Source organism: Dermacentor albipictus, chromosome 1 (assembly GCF_038994185.2).
Source record: "Dermacentor albipictus isolate Rhodes 1998 colony chromosome 1, USDA_Dalb.pri_finalv2, whole genome shotgun sequence".
Taxonomy (NCBI): Eukaryota; Metazoa; Arthropoda; class Arachnida; order Ixodida; family Ixodidae; genus Dermacentor; species Dermacentor albipictus.
In genome coordinates this window covers 187,900,278-187,916,936 of record NC_091821.1, presented here as the reverse complement: position 1 = coordinate 187,916,936, position 16,659 = coordinate 187,900,278, and the positions used below count along the sequence as shown (strand labels likewise).

The 16,659-nt window shown below is 44.6% G+C and overlaps 1 protein-coding gene across 12 annotated transcripts in view; it reads left to right on the top strand.

Moving 5' to 3' along the window:
- The window catches only part of Caper (RNA-binding protein 39-like protein Caper), an 84,579-nt gene that overhangs the window by 53,525 nt on the left and 14,395 nt on the right, over window positions 1-16,659 (top strand). For 5 of the 12 annotated variants that reach the window (XM_070530655.1, XM_070530654.1, XM_070530652.1 and 2 more), the window contains 3 exons: window positions 6,670-6,762; window positions 9,556-10,039; window positions 10,140-10,154. In XM_070530655.1, the coding sequence (XP_070386756.1) occupies window positions 6,670-6,762; window positions 9,556-10,039; window positions 10,140-10,154 (592 nt within the window). Of the gene's footprint in view, window positions 1-6,669; window positions 6,763-9,555; window positions 10,040-10,139; window positions 10,155-10,585; window positions 10,693-12,325; window positions 12,487-15,591; window positions 15,617-16,659 lie in introns of those variants that run through there. The other 7 variants (XM_070530660.1, XM_070530657.1, XR_011511023.1 and 4 more) reach the window with 7 other exon arrangements.

Genomic DNA, 16,659 nt, shown 5'->3' with positions numbered 1-16,659 from the left:
CGACGCAGATGGCCGTTCCCCGTAAGTGTTTTTCAAAGTGTCGGGAGACTTTTCCATATATGTCGCGGAGGCGAAACGGTTGGGATGTTATTTGTTTATTTGTTGTTTGGTGGTTACTTTCTCTCCCTCTATCTCTCTGAATGTTCCGAGGAACGCAGGGAGAGGGTAAGAGAGAGAGTGCCCAATGAGTGACAGCCCAGTTGACCCAATCAGGTCACTGGGGTGTCGTGATTTGCCGTGAGGGGATTCGGGAGGGGCAACCGAAGGTTTAAAACCTGGCTCCCGACCTCTCACAGGGGTTCCGGGCGCAGGAAAGGTCTCTGCACTTTCGGCTCTGCCGAGTTAAGGCGCCGGTCCCAGTGTAACCCAAGGGTCTTGACGTACGAACGGTGCTATGTACTATCGGCTATGTCGAGTTGATACGTCAGACCCACTGTAAATAGCTGTCAATGTATATAATGTGTACATAAAGTCTATTCTCCAAGTGCAACGTCTATGGCGTCCCATCTCTGATGGAAGAGGAGAAACGACGACAGCTGAAGCAAAGTTTTCTCTACCAAGTAAGCTGGTTACGCCAGCTTGGAGGCACTCTGTGCCACGAAAGTAAGAAGAGAAGGTAAAGAAAATTTACTAGGTATATAACTTTTTCACAACACCACTTCGGGCTTCATGAACTGGAGTCTCCTAATGAGCCAAATCAAGTCAAGCAAAATTTTCAGACATGCCAAAAGAAACTAAAGGGCTCAGTTGGTTCTCCATAAACACAATGTTTGAAAAAATTGTGTGAATTTCTTCATTTCAGTCTGTTGTTTAACCTGAAGGCTCACTGCAACTGCTCTCACTGGTGATTCTTAAACGTAGCACCCTTAAGCAGCCACTATTGCTAGAGTGCTTCATTCTGATGCTGTCTACCTTCTGTGATTGCCTTTTGTGTAGTATGAAAAAAAAATTCGTGCAGTTATGCAGGTTCATGATAACAATGCGGTGAGATGAGAACTTTGTGCTCTTGCAAATTAGGAATGGAGATAAAAAGTTGCTGAACTTTGACATGCCTTGAAACAAGACAGTTCAGAAGAAAGGCCAGCATGCTAATAAGGTCAACGGGCACAAAGAAGCAAATGGTAAGAGTTGTGGGTGTGGTGACTGTGGAAGGGCTCTGTTGTCCTTTTCATACGAAAGACTCTGCCATGGCTAACCTTTCCTTGTGGAATCTATGTTTGGGTGCAATAAGAGAGCTGCATGATCACCGAGTTTATACTGGACTGGATCACCACCAGGAGCACTTCTTCCCATCGCTGCCTGTTCTGGACAATGTTCTCGGGCATCTTATGGAAGCTGTCGGGAAGGAACTGAAAGAACTATGCATGTGCATTGCATCAATTCTGGCCAACCTTACATCAACGCTGCAGCCACTGGACATTTCCTTAAATAAGCCATTCAAGGACAACATTAAGAGGCTGTAAGCCAACTGGATGCATGAGGTTGATCATCCTCTGGCAAGGCAAGATTAAGAGCTTGCCGAAGGGATTGTAATGTGCATGGATACTAGAGGTGTGAAGGATGACTTCTGATGATGACTTCTCATGACATTTGCATCAAAAGCATTTAGAGTGCTGACATCTCAAACTCGCCTGACGCCACTGAGGACTACCTGTTATAGAATAACACTATAGAAATTGAAGTGGCCGTAGAGGCATTTGGAAGTGTGGATTCCTTGTTGACAGATTGTGATTTTGAATGAATGTCTTCAAGATGAGAAAATAAAGGACTGGGCTTGTCATAACTTACGCCTATGTTTCATTTATTGGTAGATCGCATTTGGATGCAATCTTAGTGCACTGTAGGTTAGGCTTAGTGGTGGCCGCAGAAAAAATACCAAATATTGAATGTACCCCCCAACTTTGCATCAATGTCTTATGGAAAAAATAAGTGTGTGTGTTTATTATGCAAGTAAATATGGCATTCGTGCATTTGTAGTTGGAGCCGAAAACCACTCGTGCAACTGTCTGAACTGTTGGGATTCTCATCTAAGCATGGCCGCAGCCGGTCCATAGGCATCCTTGGGCTACTGCTGGCCATTCACTTGCTGTACTGCTTTGTACCACACTGTACCAGCTGGTTTTTTAGGCAGACCAGTGTCTCCCGACCCCAGCCCACTACAGTCAAACGCACTCATAATGATCCCAGGTATAACAATCTGTCGGTTATAACAACCACATTTCACGGCATTTAAAATTTTTTCACCCTGTCTATTGAAACTGCGTCAGATATAATGAACATTTTGAAAAGCGTCGTACTGTTACAACAAACGCTGCAAACCCGGTCGCTCTAAAAGGAGCCATCGATATTCATAAAGCCTGAGCCAGTGTGAATGCTGCATGATGTGCCACTGCCATGCAAAGCTTTCAAGAGTCGACTGTTGCGGTTCATCGACACTTTGTTTATCTTCGTATTTTTTTCTCTAAAGCAACATAAAAAACAACTTCGTGGCTCTCGACACATTTTTTGCTGGCATGCCACAGTAGTTTCCGTTTCCAGCCAACCAGAATGCTTCGCTGTTGTATACACAATCCACGAATATCTCGTTGATAGTAAAATAATACCACCAGCTATGGAAAAACAAAAAACAGCCTTTAAATAAAGCCCAAGCAGATGACAAGTGCATTTAGTGGTGAGTGGTACTGATGCATATATGGCGAAATTCCCAGAATCGTACACGATGCTGATCTCTCAGTTTTGCCTAGGCGCCCAGACACTTCACTTGCTCAACATTTGCAAGTTCATGGGCATCTCTCTCGGCATGCTTTCTCGTTCCGCATGTGATTTGAGCTGTTCAAGAAAGCCGTAGTGTTGCATGGCCGTCGGCTGCTCGAACACATACTCAAACACGAGCGATGGCTGTGCCATACACAACGCTGCACAGAAAAAGGCAGAACAAATTTTTATTTTCCCAGCATTTGGGGCGCAAGCATGCACCACACTGCAGTAAGCAAGTGCGATGCGAACCAACCAACGCACATAAAGCATGTAAACTGCATGTGACGAAGTTACAGAGACCACATTTTGTGAGCACACTTTCCTGTGGAAGATATGCTTGTCAAATACGTTCTTGAGATGACTATAAGCACTGTAGGCTGCGATGGAGCACAAAAAGTAAGTGTAAGGATGCGTCGAAGTAGGCGAATGAAAGCCTTTCTGACACAGCACCAGAAACACTGTCGGCAGGAAACGACACGCTGCATTTCTTGTGAAGGACAATGCAATGTGGTGCCGATGGTGTAGATGCTGCAGCGAACAATGCCCAAATATGATGCGGCCAACACGAAACTTTTCCACAGCTGGGCACCGGCCGTGACTTTAATGTGCACTTTGCTCCGAGCCTCACCTACTTGTCATTCTTACTACAGATGGCAGTAGTTGCCCACTTGGTCGACTGTGTCTAAGGTAGCTAAGGTGTAAGGTGAAATATAATTTGGTGTTTCTGGCTGTGATGGAATAAAGGCGCACTCACACTAGCGGGAGACTTTCCGCAGCGGCACAGCGTCAACGTCAACGCTGCGTCATAGCTCCTCCGAATGATGCTCACACTGCGTGCGTTTCCTCACTGTGGTTGTCTTGGAATGTAGAGAGAGGAGGCGTTGAGAGAGGACCCTAACGAGCAGAGAGAGAAAGGGATAGTCACGTGACACCAGAGAAGACTGGAAAGCGCGCTCTTGCGTCGTCGTCTTGATCGCCTGCTAGCTCTCCTCCCGTCGCCCTTTTTGTCACGAGGATGGCTGGTTCGAACGATGAGCTGTTGGCTACGGTAAACGTACTCATACTTGCTTGTTCACTGCTTCTGCACCGTCGCCTCAAGTCGCATGTTCATGCTGGCAAAGCAACCGCCGAGTGTTCTGCAGCATGCGCGCAGCCTCCGCCTCCGCTGACGGGGTCACTGAACTGGCACCGACGTCACGGTTCACGGTCGGCCCCCATAGGCTGTTCTCGTCAGCGGCGCGGGAAAAATAGCTACCGGACCCATTGCTCTGCGGGACGGCACAGCAGCGTGTCTGCGGGAGAAAAACCGGTTTGTGCGGGAAGCGGCGCGCGGAATACGTTCTGCGTTGCGCGTTTTCCCGCCACTGTGAACGCGCCTTAAGAGAGGTTTGGGACCAGGACCCGCTCCAAGGATCGCAGTCTACACCCGGGTGCATACACAACACAGAAACTACTGTATTTACTCGCATAATGACCCCACTTTTTTGTCAAAAAAATTGGTGAAAATTCAGTGGTGCAATCATTACACAGTTAAATTTTCCGTGAAAAGAAAAAACAAACATTTTATTTCATCCCACATTTGCTGCGGGATGACAACAGGTCAACAAACAGCCGGCTACCGCTGTAACAGTGTGGGACACCAAAATGAAAATGGCGGCCAGCGGAGGAAGCCGAACACAATTTTTTGTTCTTCTCGTGAGTACATTACGTGCATTGAACAGTTTATTCCGTATCAGTAATGAATAATATTGTTAATATTGGCAAGTTTGCAGCAATAACGCAGCCATGTCCACTTTGAGGGGACAGAAAGAGATGGGCGTGCTTAGCTTCCAGTGACATAGAAACACATGGCGGGCGTGCTGCAAAAAATGCAGAATCTTCACTACTATGCTAATACGGCACGTTTCTGCTAGGGGTGGGCCAATATCTTAGCTGTGTTACAAGCTTCGGCACATGAATAGGGTACACCCCTAACGTATCAGTGTAAACATGGCTACTGTCGTTGTTGCTCGCGATTTGTTGCATGCCCACGAGTGCAGATGAGAAGAACCGAAAGGTGCCCTTTATGTTGTTGCTGTTGACCAAAACCATTATGAAGCCTACAAATGATAAAGCCGAGGCAAGTTTGGTTGTAGTTTTTTTTTTTTTCATGGAAGTGTGGAAAGTGATGAAAGGAATGAAATGGGCTATCTGCCTAAGCATGTTTGGTGCGTGCAGACCACTTGGTATGTCTTAAAGAGTCGTTTGCGTAGCATTGGACAGATGGTAAGCGCGATCATCATTAGCTAGACTTGGCACACGAAATATAGCTGCAGCAAGTTCGGGGTGCGATCGTTACACGGGAAAGAAAAAAAATTAATTTTTATGACAAAATTCAGGGGTGCAATCATTCGCAAGTAAATTCCATACCTGCCAACCCTCCCGATTCACCCGGGAGACTCCCGATTTTTTACTGAACTTTCCGATTGTACGATCGCTGTCTTTTATCTCCCGAAAAGTGGTCTCTGTTCACGCAGTAATGGTTTTTGCGAAACCGGCACTGCGAAATCTGCAGCCACATCGCAATCGTCAGCATCACCGACAACGGCAGCACTAGCACCATCGGTATCATCGACTAAGCAGCTGACTACGGTGCCTAGTAAGCCGACCAAAGCCAGAGCCAATGTAGCTCTTGCATTTCATGCAGACCTTCCTCCATGGTGCATCTTGTTGCTGTTGCTTGCAAGGCGTTGCTGCTTGTGTGTATGATTAGTGTTGGCTAGGCTGTGTGTATGTGGTGCACTGTGTAAAGTTACAATCCTCGTGTGCTTGATGCCATGGGCCTATCAAAGCCCAAGAAAAGGTATTTGCAGAAATAGCGTGCCCGACGCAAAACCCAAATGCAGTTTGCGTCTCGTGCATGCGCAGTGGCTGCGACGCTGTTTCTTAGGGGCCCAAAACATCTGGGGCCCCTATTCTAAAACTCTCTAATAAATCTTTTATGAGTGAGAAGCACATTCATTTTGCTTTTTCTTTATGTATTACATAAAATATTGAGTTAATAGGGGGAGTATTTTGAAGGCGACCACATTGAGGTACCTGGTAGTTCATAAAATGAATTTTTGTAAATGTATTGCACAAACTTTTGGGACAAACTTTATAGTCAGAAATTATGCCAGTGTGCTAAGCTAGCGGCACCTTGTCTTAACGTGGCAATAAATAGGTCTGTGGACAGCATACTTACGTGTGCATCAAAAGAGCGAAATATGGAAGGTTTGTGTGTCACTACAAGCTCTCGTCTGAATTTATGGAGTGCCATCAGTGTGCATTTTGACATAATAGTTTCTACTAGTATAACAAGGCAGCGCGGAAAAACAAGGACAAAGAAGGGACATGTAAATGGTATAGGCGTGTTTTCTCGCACTGCCTGTCTATATTAAAAGAATGAACCAACCAGCACAAACCAAAGTTTTATTCCAACAAGTTTCTAGGAATGTGCATTGAAATGCGATTGTAGTTAATTTCATTGTGGTCAATAAAGGTATTTGTGCATCGAGCAATCGTTTGCTTGTTTTCCACTGGTAGTGTGCAGCACTCCACATAAGCACACACAACGTTACCGTCATTCTGCTTCTTTTCATTAGTTGATACCCTAGAACTCTTGAACGGTGCCTAAGTGACCTATACAATGTGGTCTTCTACAACATGCATTCTAAATTAAAATTCGCTGTCCCCCAAGAATACTGATGCATTGAAACTGCACAAATTTTTTCCATGAGTAGCCAGGCTATTGGCTGAGGCATGCGTCCAAGATGCAGTCATTCTACTCTTACATATTTGCTGACTGCTGTTTGCAAGTAATTTTGTCTTTAGAACACTTCTTCAAACGTTCCAAGAAATTGTATTCATTTCTTATTTTTATGTTGCATGCAGGTTCGAGATGTACGGCTGATCATGGACAACAAGACACGGAGGTCCAAGGGCATTGCATATGTTGAATTTCAAGATGTAGAGTCTGTACCATTGGTGAGTTGCCATTAGTGTGTATTTTTAGTGTTCTCGTATTAAGAAAAAGCATTCACACAGAGGACAGAATGGTCAACTGGTGACTAAAGAGAAGGTGCACAAATGCGTGCTCTCCTTTTAGCAACTGATTAGAGAGTGCAACAGGCTTCAACTATGTAGTTGCTGCCTGTTGATTGATTGATTTGGCTTTTACAGCTGTCTCCTAATAAACCCAACCCGGGTAAACTAAAGTTTCAGTTTCGGATATGCAAAAAGATAGAGCGCTGTTGGTTCTTCACAAACACAGTGTTTAAAATAGTATGAACACCCCTTTAGTTTTTTTTGCCATATGCCACCCCCCAGGGTCGAATTTTATTATTGCAGATTTTGAAATCTTTAGATGGACCTACCGTATTTACTCGAATCTAATGCGCACTTATTTTCCTATAAAATGGGTACAAAAGTTGCGTGTGCGTTAGAATTGAGTACGACCCGAAATCTGCATTACCATATTGCCATTGGCATTTCAAAATGGCCGCCTTGTACGCATTTCAAGCCTAGCTGCTGTAGCTTCCTCCATGTGCAGTAGTACGTGTGCTTAGGCAATGCTTCCTTTGGCTTACGTTAGTCCACCATCCGTCTTCCCGTTTTCTGCGTCTGCTCTATCAGCATGGAAGTGCCGACTGCAAAGACATGCCGAGTTGGTCACGATGCCGCGATTAAAAGGAAAGCGATCACGTGTGCGGAGATGGATGGAAATTGGGCTGCATCACGGGTGTTCGGAGTTCCCGAAACTTGCGTGTGGGACTGGCACAAGCAGGACAGGCGTTCTACATGGGTGGCTGCTACATACGGCCGCCTGGCCCCTATCGTTAAAGTGATCTGCGACGGAGACAAGAGTCTACGCATCTAGGCACACTGTGATGTGTTCTCCTCGCTTAGCTCACGTTGAAGCGAGAGGCCGCACAAAGGTCATTTCCCTCGCTCCTGCTACCGCACTTCTTCACTCTAGTGTGTTGATAAAGACTTTTCGTGGTCATTGAGTGAGATAGGTTCACGTTTGCTTGTGCACGCGTGACACCATGCTTGTTAATTTAGTTAGTAAGTGAATGTTTATGCGGCTAATAAAACTACTATCCTTACTTTTCATATGGCTATGTAATCGATACTTTGCCTTTCAGGCGAAACTGGAACTTTTTTTATTTATCGCAACTTTAGTGCATTGCAGGTAAATCTGTTTTTTCCAAATGAGAGAAAGTTTTATTTCTGTATGAAAGAATGAGGACTTTTATTTTTTTTAGGTCACGGCAAACGGGTGTGCGTTACAATCGACGGTGGTTTTTTTTCCCCCCTTTTTTTTTTGGTCATGGAAAACGGGTGCGCGTGACAATTGAGGGCGTGTTAGAATCGAGTAAATATGGTATTTTTAACATTTAATGCAATTTTATGAGCGACCATAAAGTGACAAAAATATTTTCTGTAGGTAAACCTGCATTGTTTATTCATGAATACAGATGGGCTTCCGTAAATAATACCTATAAGAATAAAAAAGTAGATACATTGAAATAGATATATTGTCTGATTCTCCACTTGGGTTGTCCGCAGCCGAGTAATCATAGCTTGACTCACTCGCAGCAGAGCAGCCAATGTGCATGCACGTGCCCATAGTGTAATCGAACAGTCTATGTGAGCGCACATAAGGAAACTCTATGGTTGTGTGCCCGTCAGGAAAACTAAAGGAGTCAGAAATTCGCTGTAATCCTTTCTACTATCACCAATGAGGGGCAACCAGTTTTCGTGGGTTAAGTCTCGAAAAGGGAAATGCAGGCATGGCAGCTAGCATCGTTTGTATACGGTGGCATCATTTGTATATAGCAGCACCCGCCTGTAAACATATGTAATCACACCCCTGTGAGCAATAGACAAGTGAGCATCTAGAGGTGACGCTTTGAAAGATTAGAAACCAGATAGACATCAGTTTTTAGGAGCGCAGCGAATGGAAACAGCCCACCAGACGAAACCAAAACTAACCACTGCTTCCTCTCTCACACACGGATGCGTGAGTAGTCGCTGAAATACCATTGTAAAAAAAGCCGTGGAATGGAAACCATGAAACTATGTAGAAAAAAAAATAATTAGATTCACATAGGGTGGCAGCACTTGCTAGGCAAAAAATAGTTGAAAAATTGGCACATTTCTCAAACATACAGACTGCAACGTCAATATATAGCATTGACCACTTGGGATATGTTTGCGGTGCCACATATTTACGCTCTTAACCCTCAAAGGGTTAAATGTATCCACTCTGAGCACTCACTGTTGCTAGAGTGCAGCATTCTGGTGCCGTGCACGGTCTTTGAGGTTGAAAGCATATTATTCGAGTGAAGTTCTTCAAAGGAAAAAAAAGAGATCTATTTAGTGGCACTTTGTGTATGCTGCTAATAAAAACAAGGATGGGCAAAAGTACAGACACGTCAGTTTGAGTGGAAGCTTTACTATGGCAAGTAACATTAGACTCGCAGCCCAACCGATCAGTCATCAGCTCACAAGAGGGCATTGCATAAGTTGCTGTGAGGTCGTTGAGAATTCCTACAGATATAAACCTGATTAGTACAAACCTTTGTGTTTATCTCTTTTGTGCTTGTAACTGAAGACACCTATGTCAGTCCTTGTGCATTTATCAGTTAAGTTCAAAATTTTTTCCATCAGGTTGACCATGAAAAATGGCTGCACTTGCGGTTTTTTTTTTCTGCGTTTTTGTAAATGCTAATTGTAATTTTGTAGTTCAAGAATTGTTTTCTTATTTTAATGCAGGCCATGGGATTGAATGGGCAGAAGTTGTTTGGCATCCCCATAGTGGTCCAGCCAACACAAGCAGAGAGGAACCGGGCTGCTGCACAAAATGCCAGCACAAGCAGCAGCACTTTGCAACGAGGAAATGTTGGGCCAATGCGCCTTTATGTTGGCTCATTGCATTTCAACATCACTGAAGACATGCTCAAGGGCATCTTTGAACCATTTGGCAAAATTGACAAGATAGAGCTCATCAAGGATATGGAGACCAACCGCTCCAAGGGCTATGGTTTCATAACATTCCATGACTCGGAAGATGCAAAAAAGGCTTTGGAGCAGTTGAATGGCTTTGAACTGGCAGGCCGACCCATGAAAGTGGGTCATGTGACAGAGCGCACTGATGTGTCTCAGGCACCCAGCTTCTTGGACAGTGAGGAGCTGGACCGAAGTGGCATTGACCTTGGTGCTACTGGACGTCTGCAGCTGATGGCGAAACTAGCAGAAGGTGAGCCTTATGCCATATGATTTCGATACTGTGTACACCTCTTTGGCAGTGGATGCTTTAGTGAACAGTACGCTGCTGGCTATTTTATTTACTCCTGCAGTTTTATCGATAGCACGTAAGTAATAAGAAAATTGAATTTGGACATTTTTCCTGACCTAGTATTGTTGATTTCTTTTATATGCATCACCTCCATCTGAAATAGCAAGCCCTGAATGTAACAGTGCTGTCATGAACTTTCATTATTCCAGCGACTGACCTTGAGCCCTAGTTGAATAGCCACTTCATTGTTAAGGCAGCAGGGCAGAAGCCACTGTTTTGTCAGTGCAATAATTTGGGCAAGTTGCGTTCCATGGTATGTTTGCGAACTGACCTTTTTGAAAAGATGTAATACATTGGGTGGGTTAGCATACATTTTCTTCGTCCCTCTTTTACATAATTCGTCCTGCAGCTTCTTTTCATGCATTTATAATGAAGCCTGATGTGAATGCTGTCATACAGAGTATATGGTGTGGAAGGTTAAATTAAAAGAAAAAAAAATCTTCATAGGAGCTGTGCTGGGCTATGCTACTCTGGAGCCAACCCAACTTTTGCCAATCACCCAGCTCGTCTTTGTCGTCCTTTTCCTTCACTTCGTCTTGTGCACTGCATGCAGTGTGAGTTCTTCACTGCCCACTTATGCCTTTTTATGTCTAGTCTTACGGCGTCCCTCATAACTTACTGTGGAGTTTTTGGATATGAAACTTTACTGTGTTATTTCCAGGCAATCGTACCTAAAATGTACTGGCTACCATAGGGCTAGGCACCCGGCCTCAGCAATGTGTCAACCACAATTGATCCACTCCAGTGTTTTTGCAACTTTCTGGGACTGGTCAATATCTTGCTTTATTTTAGTGGTTGTTTCGTCATTTTATTTTTTGGAAATGCATTCCTCGAAGGTCACATTCTTTTATTGCACATTTAAATTCTTCAGGGCAACTCGTTTAAAGAAAAACAAGGAAATAACTTTTTAGGTAACGATAAAGCGACAAAAATATTTTAAGGTGTGCAGTCTTATACATGGTTTATTGTTGCATGCAACTATAAACTAGTGTAATTTTTTACAAATGTGATAATATTCACACAACTTATTTGTATGTTTTAAAAAGGTTTTGCACAACTAGAGCCCACATTTTCAATTGTTCCACGTCATTTTTTATATTTGTGTCTTGCTGAGGGTGCCATCCCAGCAAACATAGAGATGCAGCGGCCTTCGATCTACATCCAAACCATTAACGAAGGGTCAGAAAAAAGGAAACTAACATGAATCATTAGAGAATGTGGCCCCAGAGACGCACGGCCATAGCAAAAGTGAGACATGCCATGTGAGCGCCTGCTAGCATGCTCAGTGGTGTGCGCCCATCCAAAAAAAAATGAAGCGAGAAACTTGCTGTAATGAAATGCTAGATTGCTATTAGACTAGATTTTATAAGCCCTCATGTACTTCGCAAAAAAAGGTCGCACCCATGGCAATATCACCGATTTGCAAGTATCTGCTTTTAAACCTAGTACAATCGCAGCCTGTGGGGAGAGCCATGCGGTCGAGCACCTTGCGGTAGTGCTGCAGTAGTACTTCGAATGATAAGAAGTGAGATAAAAATCTGTTTTCTCAATGCCATTAACAGGAAATGTATGCGCGAGAATGCGGATTACAGTAGAACCTAATTTATACGATCCCGTTTTGTAAGATTTCCTGGCACCAATGTTTACGATCGAGAACACTGAAAATGACCCAGGACGGTTATGGTGCTTTTTATCGTTCGATACATTCCCAGAAAACAGCCCTCTATCACCAACGTTCAGATCACCACCAAAAAGCGATCATATGATATGTTTCCCAGCCACTGGACCCCATGTAAACAAGGAAAGGTGCGATCGAGAGCAGTAGCTTCCTCGCAGTACTTGCCTGCCCTTGTCGTAAAAACACCAGCGTGTGCTCACTTTTCTGTTTCAGTACGAGCAAATCACACAGGTCGTAGCATGGTGCATTCGCCACTTCGCTGCCAACCTTGTCACGATAAGCATCTTCACTTATCTGTTTGACAGTGCATGTGGCGCAGTGCTGTTGGTGCCGTGGGAAGCATACTGCACGCATTTAATAGGTGATAACCCGAACACGCTGCCGTTCCTTACTGTAGGCGACATGGAGTGATTGTCAGTTTTAGCTCTGTTGGCATCATATTCCGGTGCCGCCCGCCAGCTTGATTTTGTTTTGGTTTCCTGCCGCCTTCTTAAAACACTACACAATAGGAAAGCGCCAATGGGCATCTCGAGCTGCTTGGGCCCCACCAGCTCAGCAAGCGTCAGCGTCTCGTGCCACATTTCTCAGCGAGTGGCCATGTTAAAACTTCCCTCCAAAATGCCCTGCCCGAAGAAGCTGCTGACCTTGACCAAGTTCGAGGAGCACAAACGTAAGCTCGCCGAGGCCACAAAAACAAAAATGCGCATTTTGGTACCGCTCAGGGCACCACCGGCTTGATGCACATCGGCGTCTCGTACTGCAACAATTCGCTTCGTATTGCTTGGATGTCAACTGAACTTGAGTCTGCCAGATTTTTTAGTGACTGTGGATAACACGTTTTCCTGGTTAGTAGGTTTTCTCGCACATTTTTTTTCATGACGTACGAACGAGATTTTACTGTAATAATTATGCAAGCACGAGCTTGAACACATGGCAGTAAGCTTGACTAATTGGAAATAAATACTGCCAAATTACTGTGGTGGCTGACACCTTAGAGTGAAGCGATAAGTCAGTTTTGACGGAAGCCGAGGGCTGGCTGCAGGGTATGGATTTTTAGTAGAAGTCGCCGAAGGTTGCAGCACCTCCATACCTATGTTATAGACTGCACTTCACACTGAAACAACGCATTTGAATGTTTTGACCCTGAGAGGGTTAATGCCCATCTTCTGTTCTCTGTTGGCTTGCTTGTTGGAATGGGAGGTTCAAGATTAAATGAAAAAGCTGCTTGCGTGATTTGTGAAAGGCAAAACCTCAGTGCAAAGAAAAGACATGTTTTGTGCTGATGTACGGAGCAGTTGCCAGTTCAACAGGGAATATGTCTCATTGCTGGACCATTTGATGCATTACGCTGCCCTGTCACTTGACCATGGCATAGATCATGAAGAATGCTGATCAGTAATTAGCTTTCCTAAAATCAGTTTGTGGATCCTGTGTATTTAAAAAAAAAAAATTGTTACCATACTGGTGGCAGCATGTAGCACACACTGAGCTCATTGGTCCAATCTATCAACATGTAGCATTGTTGTACGTGCTAATTTGGAATACATCCTAAGGGGCCCTGAAACACTTCTCAAACATAGTAAGTAGGCGTTGTCAGTCTGTCTTTGAGGCTGCTGTGAACATGTGAGCCAAATATTACCGCGCTGCATACAGCAGGGAATTTACAATCTCATGTCAAAAACAGCAAAAAATCATTTACTCTTGCTTCTGCATAGCCGTTATGCAGTGTCATCTAAAGCACCTGGCTCACCAGTGCTATTGGCTGATTTCGTGATCTCGAGGGTATACTCAGTAATGCATAATCACTAATTTTGTGTTAAATAAATGAAAAATATATGTCTGCGATTTCACAAAGACAGAAAAATAGTTTCATGTTTGCCATGTCTGTAGCCAGACGTGGACTTCGAGATGGCAGTGGTGTCCTGTTTAGCATAGCCTACCGCGGCCCGCATGGGATGCCACGACAAGACCTTTCACTGCTGCAGCCCTCAACTTTTGTCCGGGGCTTTGCCTTCTTGTCTTCTCTGCTTTGTAGCTTCCAGCGCTCTAGCAGAGACAAAAAAGAGAGAGAAAGTTGGGTGTTGTTGCATAAACTCCACTTCTGGTTGAAGGAATAGAAAATTTTTTAATGCGGGAGATTCATGAGATGTTTTCAATAGTGAGGCCATTTCATGATTAGCTAGAAAAGTGTTTCAAGGTGCCTTAAAGCGATAGCTTTTCTTTGAGGAATGTTAAGATGTATTAGCAGGTTATTCTTAATGGCAAAATAGTCACGCTTACTGTGAGAGGAGGAGACTTGGTTCGCTGTACCAGTGCGTTGATAGTCATACACGCTAACTTGCTTGCATGCAATATCTGTTTCTACCTCAACCTGAACGAAAACGCACCACAGGCATCTTGAAGCGCTCGAGGTGCACCGTCGTCTCGCGTCCGAGCAATGTGGGCTTTTAGGGTTAGCATTGCAATAGTATATCAACGACTAAAGCATGTGCGACTTGTGACATTTGAATGCTACAAAATAAGTAAAGTTTTGTCTGTTTGACACTGCCTTGAAGAAGCAAATCAATAAATTCTTGCTTTTCACGATTCTTGGGAAACTGCCCGAGATGTGCGGAAGCTTCAGATAAGAACTATTTCACAATCCCCTTGAAATTTTATATATCCAGGATTCATTGTACTACACGACTATGCTGGCCATGGTTAGTAACACAACAATTCTGATATGAGGCTTCTTCACGACAGGGGTTATTATTCAGTCATAGACAGTATGAATGCTGTATAAATGACGGTATGAATACCCATGTGTGACAGCACGCTTGTAAGTTCTCATAATTTTTATTAATTGTGAAAAACACATTTGTTAAGTTTTCAGCAAGCTACAATTTGAATGGTTGAAGCAACACTGTCAGTGTGCAGAAAAAGTTGCAGTTTCGCCCAAAAGGCGAAGCATCGATTGCAACAGCAAATTAGTGGACAGCTATACGAAGTAAGAACAGTAGTTCTATCGGCCAACTTGTAAATGCGTGCACAAGCAAACATGAACGCATCTCGCTTGATCGTGGAAACTTGCTGCCAAAGTGCTGGAGTAAGAAAGCACGGCAGCAGTAGCGACCGAATTGACCTTCGTGCTGCCTCTCGCAGCAATGCAAACTAAGACGTGAAAACGTAGCGCATGGCAGACTCTGCCCCCATCGCAGATGACTTTCAAGATACAGTGGACCAGGCGTGCACACGTGCGCAGCCACCCAGAGTAGAATGCGCCCTCCCCTCCCTAATCTGCCCCCGGAGCTTTGCGTGCGATTGAAGACGTCACACTTGCTCCCCGCTTTCCCCCATTGCGTGCTACACTTCTACTCGCACAAACAGCATACGGCGCGTGGCGACAATTTAATCGCCCGTGGACTTTATGCGGAATCTCCCAACAGCAATGGCCGAAATGCACCTGGAGTGTCCATATAATTGCTATCGCAATAAAATATTCAAGCCACACGCGAATGGAGCTGCCGGTCCACTACGGTGCTATCGTCGTGTGGTTCCTGCTGATATGCAGCACGGACAAATCCCTCTAGCATATTCCGGAACGTTAGCGTGACGCTCAACTGCATACAGTAAACTCAGTTGTACGAACGTCGGTTTATCAAATATTTCAGAATAACGAACTTTTTAAAAATCCCCGGCAGTTTTTTTATAGATTCTACGCAAAAATGTTTCACCTAAACGAATTTCGGAACAGTCAATATTTTAGTTTAACGAAGTTTTGCGCTCTGCACTGCAGGCGCAACTGATGCCCGCCCTCATGAAACTGCCGCTCCAGCGGCATTGTAATGTCGCTGGCGCTACAGCGTCCCTGGGGAAAAGCGGCGGCGCGGAAAATGAACGGCAACGAGGCACGGCCTCCGAGGTCGCCCGCACAAGATGAGCATGCATGTAATCTCGGAGGCCATAAACAAAGTAACATCGCTGGCGCTTACAATGCCGCCAGAGCAAAGTGGCGATCTGTCACACCACAAACCACATGGTGTGTGTTTTTTTCCGACCGGCTAGTCGTGGCATGGTCGTCGTCTTTTTCTTTCCAGTCTCGTCGGTTCCGCGAGTGCACGCAAAGGCAGCATTATAACTGTTATGAACCTTGTACTTGTTGATATGTACAAATTCTATTTCACACATTTCTAACACTATGGATGCCATGTCTTTTGCTCCATGAATTGCACTTCAAACTTTTGACTCTGTATGCCATGTCTTATGTTGGTCTAGTGAATATTCAGTTTAGTGAACTTTCAGTTAAGTGAACTATTTCCTTCGGTCCCTTGAAGTTCACTCAAATGAGAGTTCACTGTATAAGCATATAAAATTTGACACCCTAATGTAATGCTTCAAGCTTACAATGGTTCTTTTTTTTTTTTGTAAGAGGTAAGCAGGAACAGGGAATTTTGCTTGAATTAACAATATGAATAACCATGTAGTTGAGCAATTACCCGTTGCAGTATGTGTACAATGGATACGTCGCAATGCACATCCCACACAAGCCTTAGTGGATGCAGCAAGTCATAACAAAACTCATCCACTTCAATCGGCCCCCACCTCTCCGGAGACAAGGCTCCTCACAGAAAAAGAACACATTCGGCGCGCCACGCGAGCACTTCTCCCACCGTGTGGCACCGACCTCCCTGGCAGCCTAGCGCGCTGGGAAGAGGTCTTGCTATGAAGGTTACGCCTCCCTGTCGCCCTTACCCCTGCGGTAACCTGGTTGTGGTCGGCACAGTACCATGCCTTCATCAACGATTCCTGCCCCTTCTGCCCCACTCCTGTCTGCGAGGTGGACACTGGGCACCTCCTCTGGACT